Source organism: Sesamum indicum, linkage group LG9 (assembly GCF_026168435.1).
Source record: "Sesamum indicum cultivar Baizhima isolate 11 linkage group LG9, ASM2616843v1, whole genome shotgun sequence".
Classification (NCBI taxonomy): domain Eukaryota; kingdom Viridiplantae; phylum Streptophyta; class Magnoliopsida; order Lamiales; family Pedaliaceae; genus Sesamum; species Sesamum indicum.
This window is the reverse complement of record NC_142665.1, coordinates 24,471,895-24,496,636: the sequence shown is the minus strand read 5'-3', so window position 1 is coordinate 24,496,636 and position 24,742 is coordinate 24,471,895. Positions and strand designations below refer to the sequence as shown.

Below are 24,742 nucleotides of genomic sequence, written 5' to 3'. Positions count from 1 at the left end.
GAAACTCTGCTCCCCCGGCGGAAGGCGATAAAAGACCCGTCACTTGTTTCACTATGCTACCAGCAGAACGCAAACAATGAAGCATAAATCAATAGTTGGAAGAGTTTTCAGATTGCAGATACATCGTCACATGGAAAACTACTATGTACCTTCCTTAAAGTAGATGATACAGTAAGTTATCATGAGCCGGAAGTAAAGAATCATAAATGGAAAGTAGGCGAAGTAGATGCCATACAGTTCAATACCAATGAATTCAAATGCAATATGAGGACGTAAATACAACACAAGCTCAATCTTAAGAGAAGAGTAACAAAATTATTCAAATCCCGCCAACTTGTAAAGTCGATGTTAATGGTTATGACCAATGAGAGCTTGAAGTCTGATGCAGTTTCTCTCCTCATGGTTTTTCGACAGATGCGACTTACAAACTAAACTAAAGGCTCAAAAACAACTAACTGCATGATTTTCGGCAAGTCACAAACCTAGGCATGAAGGCATGATTGACTATATGTTATTAGCTAATTTCTTCCTCTTGTCAATCAAGTCAGTTCTACTTTCCATCTTCAGAGGCAATGGTGCAGAAAATGTGAAGTCATCAGCTTCACCTTGATTATACATCTTGCTTCCAGAGTTACCTTCACTTCTCAAATAAATCCTCGAGTCTTTTTCACCATCACTGCTGTGCAGAGAACCTCCACTTTCAGTGTGCGCTTCCACCTCATCATCATCCTCTGCTTCCTTCAATTGCACTCCAAATTCTTCAACTTCTCCATCAAAATCATTCTTGAGATCTCTTCCGGCACTGTCCCCATCGATGCTGTCATCATAACTCTCAACTAAAAACGGCTCAGAGTTCCTCCTGAACACCCTATAAACCTTCCCATTATCGGCAAAGCTCACGCTTTTCTTCACTTTGGGTTGAACTCCAGAATGCTGCCTCACCAAACCCCCACATTTGTTGCCAGAAACACCATGTTGTTTTGCCAAAACGCTGGGGCTTTCAATTACCTCACTCTCTACCTCATCAAGCTCCTCAGCTAATCTATCAATTCTCTCAACCAGACCCCTCAATTTCTCCACATCAACACTTCTCAAATCCCCACATTGCACATTGCCCATATTTCTTTCACCATTCGCGACACTATGTTTCACGTTATTCCTATCGTATCTCACGTTTACTCCACTTGAAAGCACCCTCCTCTCCAAGCAAAATCCATCAATGGAGTCCAAAAATTTATTTAGTTCTCTCCTTATTGAACTTCTCCCATCTCGAATCATTGGATCACCACCCTTCAAATATAAACAGAAGGACAAGAAAGACCACTATCAGATCTGCCTAACATTAATCTCATAAGAACATCGAAGATGCAAATATGAAAAATATTTACGAAGCGTTCAGACGAAGACTCTATCTTTACCTGGATGGCATCAAGTTTGAGAAGCAAGTTCATAGCTTTACGATAAATAACATCATAATCGAAGTGGGTTCTTTCAGAAACTGAGGATTTGAGACTCCTGAGAGTAGACTTGATAGAAGCCAGGTCCTTGAGTTGCCGAAGAGTTCTTGATCTGCGCAAAAGGAAGGCTCTGAAGTAGGACTGGATGGTACGGGCAGCGGCGTCGCGGACGGACTGCAATGAGGAGGAGCGGCTATGGAGGGCGGATTCCAGCACCGCGATGCGGCGGAGGAGAGAGACTATAGTGGGGTGAGTTTGTCTTTCTTCTTGGAAAGAAGATTCGCGAAAATGTGGATAGTAGTGCTGTGAATTAGGTAGGTGGGTTTGGGCAGAACAGAGGTTGGGCTGAGGTGGCGGGTGGAAAAGGAAGTGAGAATCCGGCGGATGGTGGTGGCATGCGGAGTAGGAAGTAGAGTAACAGCGGCAGTAACTGGCGGTGGAGGGGTGGCAGAGGTGGTGGTGAGAAGCCATTATTGGTTTCAACTTTTGAAGGAAGGAATCTTTTCACTGTAGTGGCGAACTGGTTCACATACTCGTTTCACTCGCCTGCTTCAACGAATTTAGTTGAACCGGATGAATTTTTCTCAAAAAAAAAAAAAAAACGAATCAAACTGATGAGAAATATTACTGAAAAGTGGGCCTTTCCTGAGTTCAAGTCAAATAGATAAACGGGTAACATTGAGTTAGGCCCAATAATAAGAAACTCAAATGGTTTAGTATCAGACCATTTATTCTTATGGGCCTAGACCTACAAATAGTTAGGCCCAGTAATAAGAAACTCAAATGGGTAATTATCAGCCCATTTAGTTACTGATGTGATTGCTGTGGTGACTGGAAATATGTGTGTACGTGGGCAGGTGTACAGTTATGAGAGATCCACACACCGTTACTTATGGGGAAATGTTCAGACTTCACAGCTTACGCCACTCGGCACGAGAAAGTATCGGGAAACGATCAATTCCAATGGGGGCAACCTTTCGCTACAAGACAACACACTCCACCACTCACTGTCTCCAAGATATTTCTCACTCTCCTTCTTCTTCTTCTTCTTCTTCTCAGTCGGTAGGGATCAGTGATTGTGTGCATTTGAGAGAAAGTAAGACAGAGAGAGAGAGAGAATAGCGGTAGGGCGAAAATGGCGACCTCATCCACCGGAGGGGTGGCGACGACGTTGTCACGCTGTTCTTCCAATGCCAGACTGATCGATTTCACCTCCCGAAATCGTAGCGTCAGGGTGTTGTTGTTGAGAAGAGCAAATCCGTCATTATGCGTCAGGTGTGTCTCCAGTGAGCAGAAGGAGAGAGTACAGGATCGGATCGCCGAGAAAGGTGTTTCTTTGTCCTTTTTTAGAGCTTTTGTTGATTTTTGTGTTGGTTATATGCTAATGTAGATATACTCTTGTTGATTCTTTTGGTTGAATTTTGAGGAATGGCTTTCTGTGGATGCTGAATGATAGATCTTGATCGAAAACTTACAGCTTTATTTGAAAAATGAAGCACATAATATCAATGCCGTCGTGTAGTGTTTTCACCTTGCTGCGACACTGTAGCAATATTCACAATTTCACACCGTTTCTTTTTTTATAGGGAGCTTCACTAGCTACAATACACACATCAATTAGAAATGGACGGATGCATAAATGAACTAGAGAACAGCATCTCCACCTCATCTTTGACCATATAAAATACATTTCTAATTCAAGTTTTCGTGATGATTTCAGAAGTTCTCAGCAATCTGAGTTCTTTTGCTCCTGATGCTGCATCTATTGCCTCAAGCATCAAACACCATGCCGAGTTCACACCATTGTTTTCTTCTCATAACTTTGAGCCCTCCAAGGCTTTCTTTGCCACAGCGCAAAGTGTGCGTGATGCACTTATTATTAATTGGAACACAACATATGATCTTTATGAAAAGATGAATGCAAAGCAGGCCTATTATTTGTCTATGGAATTTTTACAGGTTTGCCCAATTTCTTTCTAAGTTTTTTTAGTATTAAACATCAGATATGCAGTACTACATTACAAATGTATGGTTAGACAAATCTTGACGAGTAATTCTCTTGTATGGACATTTCTGTTACTTTGCAGGGTAGAGCGTTGTTAAATGCAATTGGTAATTTGGAGCTCACTGGTGAATATGCAGAGGCTCTGGAAAAGCTTGGCCACACTCTAGAAACTGTAGCTTCTCAGGTCAGACTGTCTTATGATTATTTCAGTTGTGATTAATTTAAAAGTGTACTACTTACAAGTCATCTTCCTCTGTGTCTAGATCATTTTGCCAACTTTGAAATATTGTTTCATTCTAAATTATCAGCATGGGTATCTTTCTTATGATTGTCAAATTTTCCTGGTATGCCACTTTGTGTACATCCTATCTTATTATCATTCCTCGGAAGCTCTATAGCTGTGATCCTCTCTTTCTTGCCGTTTGAGTTTGAGAATATGTTGGAATAGGATTCATGTGGCTAGAGTCGTTGGGCCATGCTCAACTATGATATCAGGCTAACAATTACATGCCGGCATGATCGCTTAAATAGTTATACTGTGATTCCTATAAGTAATTTGAGGTTGTTTAATCTGAAATAAGATTAGCTGTAAACTTCTTTAATCATTACGAGCTCCGTTCATTTCTCTAAGCTCCTAAATCTTCTGTTCTGGTCCTTATAGGAGTCAGATGCCGCACTTGGAAATGGGGGTTTGGGCCGTCTTGCTTCCTGTTTTCTGGACTCTTTGGCTACCTTAAACTACCCCGCATGGGGTTATGGGCTTCGGTACAAGTATGGCCTATTTAAACAGCAAATTACAAAGGATGGTCAAGAGGAGGTTGCTGAAAATTGGCTTGAAGTATGCTTTCTAAAATTTCAGCCTTCACTTCATTTTCATGCAGGAACATTTTTATGTGACCAAAAATGACTTAGCTTGTTTGATCCATTTGTTAATATTATTTGGAGTAACTCTGCTTCTTTTCATATTCATTGTGTATGGCGTTTTCGTTTTCTTTCTTTTTCATTTCGGTTTTTCAGTTGTCAACAGCCTCTTGAACACTGAACTTCTCCTTTCAGATTGGCAATCCCTGGGAAATTGTTAGAAATGATGTTTCTTATCCTGTGAAATTTTATGGAAAAGTGGTGACGGGATCAGATGGGAAGAGTCGTTGGGTAGGTGGTGAAGATATTATGGCTGTTGCATATGATGTGCCAATTCCAGGATACAAGACGAAAACTACAATCAATCTTAGGTTGTGGTCCACAAAAGTACCTTCTAACCAATTTGATTTGTCTGCCTTCAATGCTGGAGAACACGCGAAAGCTTGTGAGGCCCAAGCAAATGCTGAAAAAGTAAGTTTATTCGATTCATATATATGTTTCTCTCCTTTATCTTTGTCTTTCTTGAACTATTTAATTCTAGATTGATCCATGGGATTCTTCTTGGGTCCTAATCTGCAGTGATATAGTTGATTGATACATCCAGGAACTGATTCCAATTGAAATTATTGGTTGACTTGATACTGATGGCATGCACTTATTTTCAGAAATAGTATCAGGAACGTAAACGTGGCAGTATTCACTTCATGAATGCTCTTTCATGAATCTACAACAAGAATAATTGATGTACAGCTACTCTTGATATTCTTAAATTACAACCTTTTAGGTTATACCCTCTGAATGATAGCATTAAATAAATGAAACTGCTGATAAATAGGGAAGGGTGAAGTCGATATTAATTTTCTGATGCGGTAATAACACTTTTTTCACTCTATTCTTCCCCTTTTTATATTTGTTAAGTTCTCCTGATGTGATCATACAGAATAGGCGCATATATTTGCAATGATAACATACATGGCCAATCTGTTGACATCAGATTTGTTATATACTTTACCCTGGAGATGAATCAGAGGAGGGAAAAGTTCTTCGACTGAAGCAACAATACACACTATGCTCCGCATCTCTCCAAGACATTATTGCTAGGTTTGAGAGAAGATCTGGTGGAAATGTGAGATGGGAAGAGTTCCCTGATAAAGTTGCTATTCAGATGAATGACACCCACCCAACGCTATGCATACCAGAGCTAATGAGAATTTTGATGGACTTGAAGGGCATGAGTTGGGAGGAAGCTTGGCCTATTACACAGAGGTAATTATAGTTGCTTAGGAATTTCTCTCCATTATGCATGATATCCACCTAATATGTATGGGGTACGATTCTTGTGTTATCTTCCAATTATACCAGCTATTTTTGGTTGGAGAATATGTTGGTGCATTATTGAAGGGGATGCTATGTATTTTTGCCTCCATAGTGTTATATGGTCATGCATTGAGTCAACCATTCTGTAACTTTCACATATGTGTGCAGTGTCTTATGACCGCATCACAGCATCAGTGCATCTGGACCATGGTTATGATAATCTGCACGGGATAAAAAAACACCCCTTGGATTATATGTCTGGATAGTTTGTTTCTGTGTCCTGTCCAGATGAAGGATGAACCATAGACCGTTTCCGTACAGACAATGCTGTTAGGTTTGTTCCAAAGCTGCTGAATATACTGGTTTTACTTGAACTAGATTTGTTAGGCTGTAAACATTATAAAGAAGCTTCAATTAAGTATATAGTCACTACCTTGAGAATGCATAAGGCATGGCCCCTGCACCATTGTTGCTCTGAGCTTCTGCTTCTGTAATTTTATTCAAGTACTTTCTCAAGACCAATAATATAAGATAAGATAAAACAAACTATGATTTCATATGATTTATGCTATCTTGCATTGATGATCATTTTCATGGTTATTCATCACCATGTTTTGCTTGTCATTTATGCTCTGATCTTTTCAATAGCTTCTCATTCTCTGACAACTAACCGGTATGGATTTTTCTTCTCAGCTATTTTCAACTCCATTAGTATTCTTTGCATACTTATCCGCATTAAGACCTCTTCTTTTAATTTTTGTATGTAAGAAATTCTCATTTTTCATATTGCTCTGAAGTTCTTTTATTGATTTATGCAATGAAGTGGATCAACTAATAAGTCCTAAGATAACCTTTTGAATTAGCCCTCATGCATGATCTGATGGCTGCAACTAGAGTCCAACAATTGGAGATGCATGGTCTTCCTTTTTTGTCAATCATTAATAACTCAGTATACATGGAGTTTCAAGTTTCCTGTGACTAAAACTAGTCTGACGAGGGTTTGCTGTACAGGACTGTTGCATATACAAATCACACTGTTTTGCCTGAGGCCCTGGAGAAATGGAGTTTCGATCTGATGCAGAGACTACTTCCAAGACATGTTGAGATCATAGAAAAGATTGATGAACAGGTAGAAAAACATGGATATACAAAAGGTAAAAGTTACACTGCTTGTAATATTTTTCTTGACTGTTTCTTCCTGCTATGTGTGTCTTTCAGTTAATTCAAGAGATAATATCAGAATATGGCACATCAAATCTTGAAATGTTGGGAGAGAAGTTGGTCGCAATGAGAATTTTAGAAAATTTTGATCTGCCTGCTCCGATTGCGGATTTATTTGCCAAACCAAAAGAAAGCCCTGTTGATGAGACCGGTGAGAAAGTAGAAACTAATGATGTAGTTTCAATTACCGAGAAAAATGAACTTGAAGGAGAATGCACATCGGAGAACGAAGCAGTAAAGCAGAAAGCAGCTCCTAGACCTCCAAAAATGGTCCGGATGGCTAACCTTTGTGTTGTCGGGGGTCATGCTGTGAATGGCGTTGCTGAGATCCACAGTGAAATAGTTAAGAAAGAAGTCTTTAATGATTTTTTCCAGGTAAGATTCGCCTCCAGTTTTGTATTTTGCTATGCTAGCAATATGTCTTATATTAATATTAAACCGGTAATATTTTGCAGTTATGGCCTAATAAGTTTCAGAACAAAACAAATGGGGTTACACCTAGAAGATGGATCTATTTCTGCAATACCGATCTAAGTGCAGTAATAACTAAGTGGATAGGCACTAAGGACTGGGTCCTGAAAACTGAGAAATTGGCAGAACTGCGGAAGGTAGAGCTACTATCTTTTTGGACCCATTTGGCATTTCTTTTCTTCTTCTAAGTTTCTGGTTTATTTAAGCCATGACATGAATTCTGACTAGATTGAGTGGAATCATTGGCAGTTTGCAGATAACGAGGATCTCCAAATTGAGTGGAGGACTGCTAAAAGAAACAACAAAATTAAGGTTGCATCATTCCTCAAAGAAAGAACTGGGTATTCTGTTAATCCTGATGCAATGTTTGACATCCAGGTTTCTTTCTCTCCTTTTAATCCTCTCCCTTCTTTAACTTTGAACCATTCAGATACAATGAGCTTGTGAGAATATATTAGGTTTACTTATCATAGTTTTTGACAGAATTTACTAGTTTCACTTTCACACTTGGCATGATACTCCAATTACTTATCCTCACAAGATGGTGATGCAGTATGGACTAAAGTTGCCATTTTCTAGGTTAAACGTATTCATGAATACAAGCGGCAGCTATTAAATATCCTGGGAATTGTTTATCGCTATAAGAAAATGAAAGAAATGACTGCATCTGAAAGGAAAGCCAAGTTTGTTCCTCGAGTCTGTATTTTTGGGGGAAAAGCATTTGCTACATATGTGCAGGCCAAGAGAATCGTAAAATTTATTACAGATGTTGGGGCTACGATAAATCACGATCCAGATATTGGTGATTTGTTGAAGGTATGAAGTTTTGTGTTTATTTATTTCATTGGGTTGTTCATACTTGTCTATCAAAGATACTGAACTTTCTTCTTCGAAAGTTTTTGTGGCATGCTTGATACATGGTGTTGCTAGTTGCCATTTTGAAGTAGCAGACGTACAATTCTTTTCCGAGTTCTTATTCATTTTATCTCTCTGTAGGTCATATTTGTTCCGGATTACAATGTCAGTACTGCTGAATTGTTAATCCCAGCGAGTGAGCTTTCACAGCATATCAGGTAATGCAGATTATATTTGGAAGTATAATGGGCACAAATCTGAACATAATTTTAGGTCTTGTTATTTTACTTGTTCTTTGATTCATAGAGATGTCCGATAACAGTTCTCATTGACCATATACATAAATAAACGTGTATGAGTCAAATCTAAATCAAATATATATTCAGAGATTTTGCATATTTGTTTTTGTCTAACAAGTGGATATCTACCAAATTAGATTTTGTAAATTAACTTTACCCGAAATAGGTGGTCTTTCTTATTAAAACTAACACTTAAACCTACCTGCTTGTGCTGGCCCACCCCCTCAGTACTGCTGGGATGGAAGCCAGTGGAACCAGCAACATGAAGTTTGCGATGAATGGTTGTCTCTTGATTGGGACCTTGGATGGTGCCAACGTGGAAATTAGAGAGGAAGTAGGAGAGGACAATTTTTTCCTTTTTGGTGCTCAAGCTCACGAGATAGCAGCACTTAGAGAAGAAAGAGCTGCAGGCAAGGTACAGTGTAATTTTCTTCTCCTCAGTCTAAGATTGGCTTTTCTTTTTTCTTTTAAATTGCAAACTATAGTTTGTATATTTGAAAAATTGATGCAAATAGCTTGATAACATGTCCGTCAAACTTTTCTTAAATGTAACTTCCCTCCATTTTCAAGTATTGTTAAATCTGGGGTTTGTGTGATCTGAAGTCTCTTTCTTCACTATTGCAGTTTGTACCAGATAAACGTTTTGAAGAAGTCAAAAAATTTGTGAGGAGTGGTGCTTTCGGGCCTTACAACTATGATGAATTGATGGGATCCTTGGAAGGGAATGAGGGATTTGGTCGAGCAGACTATTTTCTCGTGGGCAAGGACTTCCCTAGTTACATTGAATGTCAAGAGAAGGTTGACGAAGCTTATCGAGATCAAAGGGTAAGTGGTACTATGCAAATCATGTGTTCTCTATGTTGCTAGGTTCGTCACATCTGATCAGGCATATTATCAGCTGAATAATTACATAAATGTGAAGGCTTGCCCCCTCTTAGATGTTACTACTTTGAAATACTTTAATTTTCCTCTGATGGTTCTCTCCCTCAAACTTCAGAAAATCGTGCCATTTTCCCACGTGCTTATTTGCATGATGTCTAATCTGTGGACTTTTTGTTTGGCAGCGATGGACTAAGATGTCGATACTGAATACAGCAGGTTCCCACAAGTTCAGCAGCGACAGGACAATTCACGAGTACGCCAAGGACATATGGAACATTAACCCTTTCGAAATAATTTAGACATCGACATGCGATGTCCGTGTGCAAGGCAGCCAACCAGCCAATCCTCTTTCGTCCTAAGCTTTTGTATAGGAAGTTAGTGAAGATTAATAAATATATGATGAGAAAATCTGACATATTGTATCAGTTATACTGGATCACTTCAATTCCTTATTCCTAGGTCTGTCGTAGACTTCGTGAAAATGCTCCTGCTTGAGCTTGAAATAATACTGGCAACTTTTCTAATAGAGGTTGTCTTAAGTATGTTCCAATAGTGTATGAGTGAGAGTGGTTCCATGCTGACAGAAGCTTGTGATACCAAAATGACAATGGCACAGATGGGTAGAAGATGAGCATGAACTCTCCCAATGAAAATTTAGATGGGCAACCACACATCATGACTTATGATTTCAAAATGGAATTTTTTTTCATGTAAAGCTGAGTTAAAAATAGAAATAAGAGTGTGGAAGAAAGAGAGAATCTATATACAAATTCTTTAAAGATCCTAGTCATGGGGCAATCATAACCACTATCGGCTCCCCATCTTAGGAGGGCATCTGAAGCCTAAGAACAATCCAGCATCTGGGCCAAAAAACACCGTAAGAACTGCAACCTGAGAAACAAGGGCCCCATGCATCCTCGCATAATGCTAATTCTTCATCGTGAAATTAGCCTATAGACTTGGAGCAAATTGGTAAAATGTAGTTTAACCTGAACCTAAAGTTATAAATCCTAAAGTAACTGTAGTCACTCAGGAGGTACAAGTAATTTCATTTCTAAAGAATCTAGACAGAAACTAAGCCTGAGAAGAAATGAAAACCAGAACGTAAAGTTCAATCTCAATCTCCACTAACCAACCCATTTTCACATGGCAGGAGCAACTTCTGCTGTGGATGCTTGCTTCTTGATCATCAAAGCATGTCTTTGACCAGCCAGGTGATAATTGAATACAGTGTCACTGTTGCAAACCACATTACAAATACTGCATGCGCGTACTCCATCAGCTGCTGCTCCTCCTTCCAAGACTTTCCTTCTCTTTGTTTCCAAATCCTCAGTGCGTGCAGCTGCCTTCTTCCTTGCTTTTTTAGAACTGGAAGTTCTGGACTTGTGGGGATTCTCTTCTGGTCCAATGGTTGGTTTATCCACTGGACCTAAAGCAGAGGGAGGCAAAGGTGTAGAATCCGCCTCTGTGGCAGCAGCAGCAGGAGCCACAATGGCTGGTGAAGTAGCTACAATGGCAGGAGGAATAGCCACAATGGCTGGTGAAGTAGCTACAATGGCAGGAGGAGCAGCTACAATGGCTGGTGAAGTAGCTACGATGGCAGGAGGAGCAGCCACAGTGGTTGGTGAAGTAGCTACAATGGCAGGAGGAGCAGCCACAATAACTGGTGAAGTAGCTACAGTGGCAGGAGGAGCAGCCACAATAGCTGGCGAAGTAGCTACAGTGGCAGGAGGAGCAGCCACAATAGCTGGTGAAGTAGCTACAGTGGCAGGAGGAGCAGCCACAATAGCTGGTGTAGTAGCTACAGTGGCAGGAGGAGCAGCCACAGGGGCAGAGACAGGTACTGTTGTGGCTCCTTTTAATTTTTCAAGATTTTTCTTGTGCTTTTTCCCCAATTTATGTTGGTCGAGAACACCCTTGCTGTTACAATCAATCTTGCATACTTCACACCAAGCAGATTGCACCACTTTTGTCTTACTGGGCATTTTTTTCCAAGTCTTTCTTCTATGAGACTGAATTGCTGGATTAGGTGCACTTACACCCTAAGACCACAAAGAAAACAAATGACTTCTTTATTTGATTAAGAAATGACAAGAAAAGAAGTTTGAACATTAACCCCAATAAGGGCCAATGAATTTGGAAGTGCTCTGAATGATGCATGAACGTAACAAATAGTGAATCTATAAAAACAAGTAATCTTGCTACATCGCTCCAATGGGATGGTCCAGACATTTCAAATCTTTCCAAAAACAACTTTTAAGTGTAGCAACAAATCAGTAATGCATATTGAAAATGCTTTAATAATGTCACTAGTGGGTTTAGATACTAGGATCATCACCTTCTGACATACAGAGAAAACACTTAACTGAACATAGACAGCCATAAACACAAATGATAACTTTATCACATTGCATTGACTTGTTGGTCATCATGCAGTCCCAGGTCACGATAGACATGTCAAACTATATTTCATCCAGCTCTTCAGACAACACAATTGTCCAACTATCATACCTTTCCGGAGGAGCAAACTTGTATAAACTTTTCATGCAACAGACATATCTTTTTGAAATGTATGAATATAAAAGTCTCTCCAGGCATTACCTTCATTCTCATGTTTGGATTGTCTCTTTGAATTAATGACAAGTATGATGGCACTAAAACACATCCTGGCTTCTTAGCTGACATGTTACGTTAAGGTTACAATATTATATGACAAACATCCTGAATCTATATGTTTTAAAAAAATTTAAAAACATTTCACTTTTTTTTTCGTGTCCACATTACTTTTCCCAACATCAGTGAGACCAACTTCCAAACCAATATTTTAGATCCAGTATTTTGGGACATCAGACAATCATGAGTAGCAGTGTCGAATTAGGGCATTCGTCATTCTACCAATTTCAAAGTAGCTTCTTAAGCAGAATTCCAACAGCACAAAACAGCGCCGCGGGTCCAAAAGTACTCGGTCTTTGTCACAACACAACATTTTCCAGCGATTCTTCAATATACACTCAGAGACAAACAAATTCACAGGTAAACTAATAAAACCACACTGAATTTTTTTTTTGAAGAATCTCCAATCAAGTTTCTCAGAAACCCATTAATCGCGTGTTATGCATATAACAGAAAAGAAAAGAAAAAATAAAACCAGAAAAATAGATAGAACATTTTCCGATTCGAAACTTCTCTCCACAGCAAAAGAAAATGTACAAAAAGGAGATTTTGATAAAAAAAAATAAAAAAAAAAAACTTACAGCGGTATACGGAGCGACCCCAAACTGCGCGACGGCAGCCGCCCAAGCCACGTTTGGGTCCGGATAATACGACGCCGCAGCAGCACCCTGCTGATGCTCAAAGCTGACTGGTTGCTGCGCATATGTTACCAATGGCGGCACATACGGCGGGTCAACCCCCAATGGCGGCCCATACGGTGGGTCAACCCCCGGTGGCCGAGGCTGAGGTTGAGGTTGAGGCTGAGGCTGAGGCAGAAACGATGGATTATGAGGATCAAAGCTGGGCTGTTGGTAGGGATCGGGATTGGTGTTGTAAGAGTAACTAGCGGGGTAATTGGTGGTCTGTATGATAGAAAAATCAGAATTAGGGTTAGGGTTAGGGTTAGGGTATTGCTGCATTTCAGCCCATCTGGTGTAGTCCATGGCGATGGCAGTTGCTACCTACAACATCACCATTTCCATTGAAGGGAAAACAGAGGAGATTTGGGGAAATCAATTTCAATTCCTTTCACTCCCTATTCCAAGATTTTGGGCTATTTGGGCTTCTCGTTGGATCTATCTACCTAAAATGATCATAATCATACAATAACCATGCCTCATTTTCCTGTTCAAATATAATCTTGGGTTTGAAAAAAAGAAAAAAAAAGCAAAATATAGAATTCTTCTATTCGAAAATGCAGCAAACCTAGTAAAACACATCGTTGCTATAAGATATACCAATCATTTACGTATATATCATGGGATCTGAAAATGATAAAAATCGGATTTGTAAATTCATAACGAAGTCATTTCAAATAATTTTACGTGCACAACTCTAAAGTAAAAGAAACTATTAGTAAATAAACATACTCGAAGTCCCTTGACTTGTAAATAATAATTGAGGATATCTGAGTTTTATGTAATTTACCTATATGATATTGCAAATGAGTAAATTATTCCCTTATTAAAAAAAAAGTAGCAATTTATTCCTAAAGTATTAATTAAAATAAAGCAATTTACCCCATATCGAGGGAAGTAAATTATTTCATTTTAAAAAATATAGAGGATTAAATTATTGCATTTTAAAAAATATAAAAATATAACTTGCTAAAAAAAATTCATAAAAAGATAATTTATTCATTTATAATATAACAGAAAATTTTGTTTGCACTTTTTTCGAGGATATTTATATTTACCCTTAGGTAAGCTTAGGATGTGGTAGTTTGACTATTGTTAGGGAAAATCAATTATATTTTTACAATTTGTGTTCATACCCAAGATAGATTGTACAAGAGAAACTTTGTGAAATACTATGAAGAGTAAATTACAATGGAAATTTGTTATAATTATAAATATTTTCTGAGATTAATGGTGGTCTAATAAATACTCTATAATGGACTGTCACAAGAGGGTATTTGTTAAACGAACGTTAATTCTAAAAGGTATTTATAATTTTTCAAATAATAAAAAGGTATTTGTAATTATGACAAATTTTAAGAAACCCCATTGTAATTTACAATGAGTAACAAGGCACACCAGCCACTCCAGAAACAAACACCCTGTGAAACATATGGTGGCATGCCACTCTCTTTATTTTAACCAAGTTGTCCTGTAATTTCTTTAGAACAGTGACTCCAAACCTGCAAACTTGTGCAAGGTGGATGAAACTTTTACTTTTTGGAACCTAAACAATTATATCTTATTATTATTGATATTAGCGTTGACAAATGAGGTTGATCAATGGCAAAGAAGAAGTGTAGATCTCAAAGAGAAGGTTCTAAGCACTTTTCCATGAAGGCAAAGCTGAAAAAGAAAGAGAGAACCCCACACCTATGCCAGGTTTGCTGCATATATTTATTTGTTTCCTATCATTAAAAGAAAAAGGTAAAAGAGAAAGAGAAGGGCCCATGTAAGATCCAACAAGAAGGAAAGAGACATTATGGTAGTGAGATTGTTGTCATGTTTGTGTTGTATGGTAGGTGACTAAACAACCACCTTCTGCCCAAAGTCTTACATGACTATGTAATTTAAATATATTTGCTTTGAGGGACATGAAATGTGTTTCCTTCTTACTTAATAAATTATAAGAATACTTACTTCTTGAAGCAGCAGAGATGCTGATCAGATCATTCTTGAATCATGAGCCCATCTTTGTTAATCTCACAGACTTGGTTTTAAACAGTTGTAATATGAAATGAAGTGGAAATTAGAAGATATTAAGGTGGTATCAAGTTGAAACTATAGCAGCCTAACATAACATGAACACTATATCAAGTTGCTGTATTGCAAGTATATATCTCCTACTTGAAAGCTACAAGCATGGATGAGAAATGTTTTAACAAAAACTTGTCTCGACTCTAACAAAATAGTATTGTATCTCCGTATTCATGGAATGTTTGGTGGATGATAGACAATCAGCTTTATCGATGCAGGGAGAACGGGATGGAGTTAGTTTGTCAATTAGTGAGCACTAGCGCCTCATGCTCATGGCTTCTCTCAGCCCACCACAGATTGAGTCCGACATCACTTTTGGTGCCTTCATCAGCAGTTACCGGAAAATTAAGATCAAGCAAATCACGAACTTCAGCAACTTCTTGATTCACAGTTGTGGTTTCGTTGGTTTTACTTTCGTTAGATCCAGTACAATGAGCCCTCTTGTGGCCGCCCAATGCTTGACCTGAAGGAAAGACCTTGAAGCATATTGGGCACTCGTGTTCCTTGCTTTTGCTCGACTCCAAACTTACAATGCCGGTACTTGCACTTTCTTGCTCAAGTTGATTATCACTGCACTCAAGCTGATCTAGCTTTGAATCAGCTACAGTAATGGATAAAAGGCTAGGAGTTTTAGGCATTGAGGAGCTATTTCCCTGCAGTTTATGCCTCGCACTGTGGCCTCCTAACTCACAGAGAGGGTGAAAGAATTTGTCACAGGTTCTGCGCTTTTCCACAAAGTCCTTCAAAGTTTCAAGATCATCAGCTTCATTTTCAGAACAGTATTTTGAAAGGCCAGACTGATCAACGGAAGAGCTTCCTTTCTTGGAAGAGTCGAATTTGAAGAATTCTGAGCCAGCTCCATTCATACCAGCTGCCCCCAAGAGATCATTATGCGATTCTGCAAATCTTGTTGAATCGGAACTCCTAGAATCACCAGCATATTCCAGCCCCACAGCAAACTCATTCAAATCTTCTAGTTTCACGAGCTTATGAACACTAGGCTTCCCATCATCAGAAACTTTTAAATCAACTTTTGTTTCATCAGAAACCTCGAAATCAACCTTCATTTCATCTTCTGCGGACCACCTAGAATCAAGATCATCAAATTCAGACACATTCCTTTCAGCAAATGCATTTGTAGAACAAGGAACGCAATAATCAAGCTTCCCAGTTGATAAACTCATCTTCATCTTCTTAGCACCATCACACCCAAAATCTCCATCATTTTCATAGAATTTCTCTCTTTTACAGGATGATTCAGCTCCAAAGTATACAGAATCATCATCAGAGGATTCAGCAACTAAGTCAGATTTTCGCCATACCTTCACACCCCTCGAAAGCATCATCAAGCACTTAGCCACCTCCTCTACCTCCCCAGCTTCAGAAACAGCAGAAGTAGATGCATTCAAACTGGAAAGAGAAGGATTTGAAGTACTCTTATACCCGATCCTGGACCGTTTCCTGCGAATGGGACACAAATTCTCCAATTCAGACAAACTGTCTGCAGATTCATCAGGGACCCTTGATCTCTTGGAGTGAGTTTTCATATGGCCGAACATAGCTCTCATTGAATCAAAACCTTTACCACATTCCTTGCACTGATGAAGCTTCCTATTCTTGATTGAGTGGCTCCTCATGTGACCTGACAAAGCTCTCAATGAAGGGAACTCTTTGCCGCATTCTTTACAAGCAGCTCTGATCTTCGAAACACCGGTTTTGGAATCAGAAATCCTCCAAGATTTCTTTGGATTCTCTCTCAATTCATAGCTGCTGTTCTGATCACCATCTCCCAAATCCATGGCTCCGTCACAGTTCTTGATCTGTTCTTCATCCGGAAGAGCACTGTTGGATTGATTCTTGGAGCTTTTCTTAAGCTGAAAACTGCCATCATCATCATCCTCACCGCCCTCAAACTCCACTTTGATCTCAGCTCTCTTTTTTGCTGCTTTTTTAGAAGCTGAAATCAGAGCCAAATGAACCCTCATGTGCCCCCCCAAAGACTTCCCGCTAACGCAACTCTTGCTGCATATCTTGCACACATACCTCTGTCCTTGAACTTCCCCCATTGCAAGAAAAGCTTCTACGATCCAAGAACGGGAAAACAAAAACCCAGATGATAAAATTCAGGAAACCTCAATTATCAGCTCAATTATGCTCAATCGAAGCATCACATTGAAAGAAAAAGACTCAAGAATTCAATCGAACAGAGGTTGAAAATCAGGATCAACAAAAAAGCTTAGCTTTCTTCAGAAGCTGCAACCCAACACTGAAGAAAAGCAAATTCTGAAGGGATAAAAGGAGAACCCATCATAAATTCGGAGACAAAATACAAGATCTGTTCACAGAAAAAGGATTAAAAAAAAAGAAAAAAGAAAAAGGAGCCCTTATCATAAGTGTTGTTTCTACTCTCTTTTCAACTGTTCACTTCCCCAATTGAAATTTAACATTCAAGTAAAGATAGTGGTTACTAAAGCCCTGTTTGGCATTCATATTCTCTCTCTCTCTCTCTGATGGCAGCTTGCCTTTGGCCTAATATTCAATTCAGTAGTAGAAGAGAAAGCCTTGCATGGAAGCAAAGACATAGCACGAGCACTAACCACACTTGCACGAGTACATGAATTACACTTACTCGCCTCCAATGCTAAATCAATTTCTTGATTTGCAGTTATTCAGGTCTGGGAAACGATTCGAGAAAAATAATGATTTGATCGAAAATGGCGAGTGATTAGGCTTTGTGTAGACGGCAGAGCGTGGGGGATGTGGTGTTCTTGATTGGTTTTTTAGGCTTTAGGGGAGTATTGGTTAATTCAAGGAGTGGTTAATTTGGGTATGATGAGTCCCAACATTGCAACTAATAAGACAATGTTTGGCTATAACCTACTCTAAAAAAATCTTATAAGCTCATATATCTTATAAGATATTTTTAAAATTTATAAAATTATTAAATATTATTTTAAAAAACAAGTTTATAAAGTGTTTGAATGAAATAAAACTTATAAGATGTTAGTAACGATAAATTTATAATTCTATTTATTTTATTTTACCTTAATTTTTATTAAAAGTCTATTGAATTGTTGACTTTATATATTAAAAAAGAGAAAGAAAAGGTGAATACTAAATTCAAAATATAACTCTCCTTTAACTGTTGGCATTAATTCAGAATGCTTCAAACCTTTGATGGTCTAAAATTTAATACAAAGTTATTTTAAAGTCTAGATTTCATGAGATTTTTTCAAAATGCAAAAATTGGGTTAAGGTCAAATTTTGACACTGAAATTAGTATGAATGTGTTAACTCAGAATTGAAAATTACAGTGTAATGGGATAAGTCTAAATTTGAAAAAAAGAAAAATGAAAATGTAGGAACTGCTGAATTCATTATGAAGGGCGTTTAATAGATATTGGATTGGTTTTAGGGCAAAAATGGAGAAATTAATGTATTCAGACACAGAAGTGGATGCAGTTGAGTTAGGAGGAACTTTTGGAGTGTTTTCAAACATTGAAGTAAAGTATTTTTCAACTTCTTGCTAAGAAAGAGTGTTTGCAAAACATCTTTTGTATTTTTAGTTCTATGTAAGGAGAAGGGAGTAGAAGCTAAACATAAGAAGTTGGTGTTTGTGTGGATCAGGTCTAGCTTAATTGGTGAAATTGAGATCTCATAATTTTAAGATCGTGAGTTTGAAACTCATCAATGTATAGGATGTTATTTTACTTTAATTGTAAATTTTATTCTATTTTAATGCATGTTGTTCTACTTTAATAATAAATGTTGATTAGATATTGTTATTTAATATTGATAATTACAATTAGTATTCGATATAGATATTTGATATTTAAAATTATAATCAACTTATTCAAAAAAATAATGTCTCATTGTTTTCACTTAGGAAAGAAAAAAGGTAGTAGGTCTTTCTAGCTTCTTTTGAATTTTTAAGATAAATTACGCTCCATGAGATTAGGTTTAATTATAAAATATTTTATGTTCTTTAAAAATTATAAATATAATATTTCCGGGGATGAAACTTACACAAATGCTTATTGAGGAACATTACACTTGCACCCATAAGGGAGTATACTTATAATTGTGCAAAGAATAAAGGATTCTTGTATAATTAAACTTAATATTGAGGATTTGAAAAATTACAAATACAACATTCTCAGGTGCGAAAACTTATACAAATACCTTTTGAAGAATATTACATCAGCACCGCTCAAGGAGTGTATCAATAATTTTGCAAAGAGTAATGATACTTGTCTGATTAAATCTAACGTATCAAGGAGTATTGATGTAATATATCTTGCATTATTATGAACATTTCTATGGGAGACACCCTCATTTTATATTCTACATCCTTAGTTTTTCCAAGCACTTTTTGTTGTTGTTTATTTTGCACATTTCAACTTTTTCTAAAGTTCAAATCTTTGTTCCCTCACTGGTGAATCCGAAGCAAGTTGAGATTGTTGATGCATTTCGGAGAATACTATGGACTGGGGTGCAGTGCTCTTAAGAAAGTAAACGCGTCATGTTATAACGCAGCACAAAAAAGAAAAAAGAGTATCAGGTCCCTGAAGAAGCCATGTAATAATAGACAATAAGTAAAGTCATGAATACAATGTAAAAGCAAACATCCAACTTCTAACATAGCCCGGATAACAATACTCTCAGATCCTCCAACTACAAAAAGGGCATATGAGAAAGATTCAGAATATTATCCCAACCTTTAAATGAAACAAAAAATATATGGTAAAATGAATAAATTCGGTTGCCTGCCTCACGGATACTGTTTAGTACGATCACAAGGCACTTGATCAAGCATGATGCATTTATGCAACAGCAGGCATGTCCTTGAGCCAGGCGTCGAGTGGTTTGCCAATTGAGTAAACAATAAAACCAATTTCCCTGAGCTTATTCGCATCGACAACGTTTCTTCCATCGAAAATAAAGGCTGGTTTCTGCATGTTGTTATATATCTTCTGGAAATCAAGCTTCCTAAACTCATCCCATTCGGTAAGAATGCAGACAGCATGTGCATCCTTTGTGGCCTCATAGGCGTCCCAAACAGACTGAACCTTCTTTACTGTAGTGGGGCTTGTTGGCTGGAGATGAAGGGGATGGTCCCAATCAAATTTCTTCATTGTAAGATCCCTCTGGATTTGGTCATCTGTGACCTGAGGATCGTAGATGCTCAACTGAGCCTTGTCCCCTAGGAGTCCCTTGCAAACATCGATAGCAGGAGTCTCTCTGGTATCACCTGTATCTTTCTTGAAGGCAAACCCCAGGATGGCAACCTTCTTGTTAGCAACTGTGTTGAACATAGATGAAACAACCCTGTTTACAAAACGGCTCTTCTGATAGTCATTGATCTTAATGACTTGTTTCCAGTACTCTGCAACCTCAGGAAGGCCGTTGCACTCACAGATGTAAACTAAGTTCAGAATATCCTTCTGGAAGCAGGACCCACCAAAACCAACACTGGCGTTAAGGAACTTGGGACCAATTCTAGAATCCTTACCAACAGCATAAGACACCTGAGTGACATCTGCTCCAGTAGCCTCACAGAGAGCAGACATGGCGTTAACCGATGAGATTCTCTGGGCCAAGAATGCGTTAGCAGCAAGCTTTGAGAGCTCTGCAGACCATAAATTAGTGGTAAGGATGCGATCTTCAGGAACCCAATGGGCATAAACAGATTTCAATGCTTGAACTGCCTTAAGGCCTTCTGGGGTTTCCCTGCCTCCAATGAGAACCCTGTCTGGGTTAAAAAGATCACTAATTGCAGTTCCCTCGGCAAGGAATTCCGGGTTAGAGAGGATCTGAAAGTTAATTCCCTTGCTGTTGTGGGTCAAAATTTTTTCAATGGCCTCAGCTGTTTTGACAGGAACTGTAGACTTCTCCACCACAATCTTATCAGATTTTGATACATCAGCAATCATGCGGGCTGCACTCTCCCAATATGTCAAATCTGCAGCTTTGCCAGCTCCAAGACCCTGAGTCTTGGTCGGAGTATTGACCGAGACGAAGACTATGTCAGCCTCGCAAACATGTTTCTCCACATCTGTGCTGAAGAATAGATTCTTGCCTCGGCACTGCTTCACCACCTCATCAAGCCCTGGCTCATAGATGGGAAGCTGATCACTGTTCCAGGCATTGATACGAGGGGCAGAAATATCAACAACAGCAACTTCAATTTTAGGGCACTTGAGTGCTATCACAGCCATGGTAGGGCCTCCCACATACCCTGCTCCGATACAGCAAATCTTCACCATGTTGCCCTTGTTTCAGTTCCCTGGAAAAATTAGAGGCACACTCTCATGAGATGACAAGCCGCAGCATGAAAGTTAACACAAAGAAATATCTATAATATAGGTGGCCTCTAGGCATCAGAAATAGCAATAAAGATCCATATGGAAGCCTCAGGCAGATGTTACCAGCATTCACATAACATGATATATGATCTTGTCAGATCTTTAAAATAATTCCAAAGTCCAGATCATTTGTCGACATATTATCATTACAGCATAAATGTGACATGATTTCTGTTAAGAAATTCACAGGATGCATTTGATGCCCACAAAACTAAAGGACCTATTCTCTGCTTCCACAAAATTCGATTGAGCCATCAATCAATTAGACCTATACTATTCCAAGCTCCAAAATCAATATGGGCAAATTCACCAGAATTTTGAAGTACTTCAGAATCCAGATCTAATGTGTTTCAATCAGAACAAGAAATAGAAATCACCGGCAGATCGAGAATAATTTGATGATTCAGAACCTTCAGTATTTTACAAATAGCTCCAGTGAAATCATCAGTAATATTGATCAGATCTATCACCATTATACAGCCACTTGCATGCAATGAGCTCTACGTGCCTACTGGAAATTTAAGCTAAATCATAAACCATCACAAAGACAAATCAATTCACAGACCACACCAAGCAACATAGATCTACAAAACTCGCCCAATTCGGAATCAATTAAAAAGCTAAATCACGTAAATCGCCCACATCTCCGTTTCAGATCAGACACAAGCAAACCTGAATTAAATAACAGCACTAAATCCACATTTATTCACGGAAAAATTACATCCGAACAACTTCACACACATATGCATGAAACCGTCCCATGGTAGTGTGTTCATATGTTTTCAGAGAACAGGGAAACCTTGTACATACAAAACAATGGAGTTTCAATTGGGACAAATAAGTTACCTCCCGATCACGCGTTTGGTTTCAGAAGAAAACAGAGAAAGACAGAGAGAGAGAGAGATCTGTGAGTGAAAATGTATGTGTAAAAGAACGTTACACAAAGCAGAGAAAGCGGGCAGCTCCTTATATAGTCGTTGGGGATCCAAGATCTACACCCGGGCGATTCACTGAAAAGACAATCACACCCTTCCCTCCCCACACGTCGAGCGAGGGACAAATGGAAACCCGAAACAGAGGTTGCGCCAAAAGCTGTGCAATACCGAAATTGTCCTTTACGGTGAAGTGGAGGAGAAGTGGGGTTTTATATTCTACGCGTTTTGACTGGCGGTGCATGCACCACTGTCAAGCACGCTGATACTGTTGGCGGGTTGTACGCGATGCTTCCTGTGTGGTGCGCCAACAAACTCCGTGGAATGGGTCGGCCCGCTGGTTTGAACCGCCCGGGTGTTGGGATGTCATCATTTACCAAACTGTTTATTATTATTTAATTACGAAAGATTAACAATTTTTTGTGGTTAGTAACGTGACAAAATTACGCTTTTTATTGACTTTAAGTCTGTTTTACTTAACCCAATTATTTTTAAACATAATTATTTCATTAAATATTAAATTATTATTAAAATAGACTGTACTCATAATCTTAACAAAATTCAACTTCAGAATCTCGAATCCTCAATCCAATTACTTCAATTTATAATCAATAATTATCAAAAAAATTAGAAGAGTAGGAATTACATGAATAAATAATTAAATATTCTAAAAAATAGAAATAAAAAAGAAACGTAAAAAAGATGCTCTCCTTAATATATAATATAAATTATGCAAATACAATCAATAATAAAACAAAATTTTCTCCCATTTTTTTTTTCTCAAATGATATGAAAAAAAGAATAAATTTTGAATTTGGAAGTTGAAGATAAGTAGTGGAATATTTCAAATTGTATATGGGAGTGGAATTTTGGGGTGTGGTAGGAGCATAAAGCATCATTCAATTAATTCCCTCATCTGTCAGAAGACATATATTGCTTCAAATCAAGAAATCCCACTCCCACCTCACATTCTTGGTTGGACACATTTGGACCATACAATAGACATACCAAACATTTTTAATATAAATTTATTTTTCATATATACAATAAATTCAATTTAAATATTAAATGACAAAACTTAGAATGTTTATAAAATTAATATTTGCTATAATCACAAATACCTCATTGCTGTCGTAAAATTATAAATAATCCACCGATGCACGTTACATGACGAATAGTTAAGAGAAGTGCTTACTTGAATGTATTATTGCATTAGAATAAAATTTAATCCTGTGTTTATTTTGATTAATACATATGGATTGTATGCATGATGCATGGAGCTGACTTCAAGACTAAGAAGAGTATGGAGGTGATGGTGATGGTGGGGTCTCTTTGAGTGATATTTAAGACATCACTATAAACCCCAAAGTGCTTTATTTGGATTTTGTATTATCAAAATTAAATTCTAGACATTAGTGTGCATTGGTGGATTATTGTGAAATGAGACATTAAACTATTGATGTTTTAGACATATTTAGTTCACAAAATAAATACAAATTATAGGTTAGGTGTTGTGCAATATATAGGATAAAATTCGTTTTAGTTCCTGACATTTGGTTTAATTTTAAATAAATTCCTGTCCTTTCAACTCACTTTAAATTGGTCCATTCGATGAGTGACTTTACTATATCACCCTTACGAAACTCTTCTCGTTTTTTGTTTAACATAAATCATTTGTCGTTCGTTTTTCAAAATTTACAATTTGATCCTTTTTTTAAACTTAAAAAAATATAACCCTTTTAATTGGAATACTTTATCATTGCCCAATTATTTACATAATAAATTAATTAATGATATATTAACATAATTATTGAATTTTTTAAATTAAAAAATATTTGAATAAATGACTTGGAGAAAAAAGTTTAAATAAAAAAATAGAGCAAAAATATTTAAACAAAAAACTTCTAAAATATAACATAAATAAGAAAATAAATATTTCAACTAAAATATTGAAAAATGGGGTATACAAAATCCCTTATTCATTTAGACGTTCTTTTATTTGAAAAATTCAACAAGTTCTGTAAATTCTTACGTTCATACGTTATTAATCAAATTATTATCTATACTTTCATATAATTGAAGGTTATTATTCTTTTTTTGTCTATAATTTTTTTATTTGCCGTTTTTTTTCTAAATTATTTTATTAATTTATAATTTTATTTCTTCTCAACTTCTACCTCTCCTTTTCTTCTCCTACTTTTTTTTCAATAATTTCTCATAAATTTCTTCTACATTTTTTTATTTATCCAGTTAACATATATACTCTTTTAAAAATAATAATTAGTTTTTAAAATTTAAAATTAAGTGTGCACAAACATCTGAATAATTATCTAATAACAAATTCTTACAATTAATATAATATTATTTTCTGCGATAATAATTGCAATAAAAAATAGAAAGTGAAGCTCTAAAATAATTTTTTGTAAAAAAAAAAAGGTTTATAGGGTTAATATGGAAAAATTGTCCGTCGGAAAGGACTAATTTAAAATGAGTTAAAAAGACAGGGACTATTTTAAAGTTGAAATCAAATGTTGGGGAATAAAATGGATTTTACCCCTTATTTTATTGAAATTTTTTTTATAAATTATTATTCATAATTAACTATTTTTAAATAATCAATTGATATCTTGTAAATGTATTTGGTGTGGGCT

The 24,742-nt window shown here is 37.3% G+C and overlaps 5 protein-coding genes across 6 annotated transcripts; 1 reads left to right on the top strand and 4 right to left on the bottom strand.

Annotated features, from left to right (window-relative positions):
• Positions 1–123: 123 nt before the first annotated feature.
• LOC105177308 (calmodulin-binding protein-like protein) lies at positions 124–2,037 on the bottom strand. The gene is made up of 2 exons (XM_011100414.3): positions 1,419–2,037; positions 124–1,290 (listed from the first exon to the last, which is right to left on the bottom strand). The coding sequence occupies exons 1-2, from the start codon at positions 1,926–1,928 to the stop codon at positions 505–507; spliced, it is 1,296 nt and encodes a 431-aa protein (XP_011098716.1). The 5' UTR covers positions 1,929–2,037; the 3' UTR covers positions 124–504.
• Positions 2,038–2,368: 331 nt separating this feature from the next.
• On the top strand, positions 2,369–9,910 carry LOC105177309 (Glycosyl transferase, family 35). Its single transcript, XM_011100416.3, has 15 exons — positions 2,369–2,785; positions 3,178–3,416; positions 3,545–3,646; positions 4,124–4,300; positions 4,519–4,794; positions 5,318–5,589; positions 6,652–6,769; positions 6,859–7,236; positions 7,317–7,469; positions 7,582–7,710; positions 7,912–8,148; positions 8,329–8,405; positions 8,715–8,901; positions 9,111–9,311; positions 9,551–9,910. Exons 1-15 carry the CDS (start codon positions 2,593–2,595, stop codon positions 9,665–9,667), a joined length of 2,856 nt encoding a protein of 951 aa, XP_011098718.2. The 5' UTR covers positions 2,369–2,592; the 3' UTR covers positions 9,668–9,910.
• A 138-nt stretch (positions 9,911–10,048) lies between these two features.
• Positions 10,049–13,316, bottom strand: LOC105177310 (uncharacterized). Its single transcript, XM_088884476.1, has 2 exons — positions 12,623–13,316; positions 10,049–11,410 (listed from the first exon to the last, which is right to left on the bottom strand). Exons 1-2 carry the CDS (start codon positions 13,022–13,024, stop codon positions 10,511–10,513), a joined length of 1,302 nt encoding a protein of 433 aa, XP_088740602.1. The 5' UTR covers positions 13,025–13,316; the 3' UTR covers positions 10,049–10,510.
• Positions 13,317–14,846: 1,530 nt separating this feature from the next.
• LOC105177311 (zinc finger (C2H2 type) family protein) lies at positions 14,847–17,615 on the bottom strand. Its single transcript, XM_020698993.2, has one exon. The coding sequence runs from the start codon at positions 16,858–16,860 to the stop codon at positions 15,037–15,039; it is 1,824 nt and encodes a 607-aa protein (XP_020554652.1). The 5' UTR covers positions 16,861–17,615; the 3' UTR covers positions 14,847–15,036.
• A 1,741-nt stretch (positions 17,616–19,356) lies between these two features.
• Positions 19,357–22,168, bottom strand: LOC105177312 (UDP-glucose 6-dehydrogenase 1). 2 transcript variants are annotated; one of them, XM_011100421.3, is made up of 2 exons: positions 22,006–22,168; positions 19,357–21,080 (listed from the first exon to the last, which is right to left on the bottom strand). In XM_011100421.3, the coding sequence occupies exon 2, from the start codon at positions 21,058–21,060 to the stop codon at positions 19,618–19,620; it is 1,443 nt and encodes a 480-aa protein (XP_011098723.1). In that variant the 5' UTR covers positions 21,061–21,080; positions 22,006–22,168; the 3' UTR covers positions 19,357–19,617. The 2 variants fall into 2 exon arrangements, with proteins under 2 accessions (XP_011098723.1, XP_011098724.1); XM_011100422.3 differs by lacking the exon at positions 22,006–22,168 and adding an exon at positions 21,970–21,992.
• Between the last annotated feature and the right edge of the window lie 2,574 nt (positions 22,169–24,742).

Excerpts from the sequence above, each read along its gene's own strand:
- LOC105177308 (XM_011100414.3), bottom strand. The coding sequence starts at position 1,928 with ATGGCTTCTCACCACCACCTCTGCCACCCCTCCACCGCCAGTTACTGC. Across the intron at positions 1,291-1,418 it reads TCAAACTTGATGCCATCCAG|GGTGGTGATCCAATGATTCG; the intron begins GTAAAGATAGAG and ends TTATATTTGAAG.
- LOC105177309 (XM_011100416.3), top strand. The coding sequence starts at position 2,593 with ATGGCGACCTCATCCACCGGAGGGGTGGCGACGACGTTGTCACGCTGT. Across the intron at positions 3,417-3,544 it reads TGTCTATGGAATTTTTACAG|GGTAGAGCGTTGTTAAATGC; the intron begins GTTTGCCCAATT and ends GTTACTTTGCAG. Across the intron at positions 9,312-9,550 it reads AAGCTTATCGAGATCAAAGG|CGATGGACTAAGATGTCGAT; the intron begins GTAAGTGGTACT and ends TTTGTTTGGCAG.
- LOC105177310 (XM_088884476.1), bottom strand. The coding sequence starts at position 13,024 with ATGGACTACACCAGATGGGCTGAAATGCAGCAATACCCTAACCCTAAC. Across the intron at positions 11,411-12,622 it reads GGGTCGCTCCGTATACCGCT|GGTGTAAGTGCACCTAATCC; the intron begins GTAAGTTTTTTT and ends TTGTGGTCTTAG.
- LOC105177311 (XM_020698993.2), bottom strand. The coding sequence starts at position 16,860 with ATGGGGGAAGTTCAAGGACAGAGGTATGTGTGCAAGATATGCAGCAAG.
- LOC105177312 (XM_011100421.3), bottom strand. The coding sequence starts at position 21,060 with ATGGTGAAGATTTGCTGTATCGGAGCAGGGTATGTGGGAGGCCCTACC.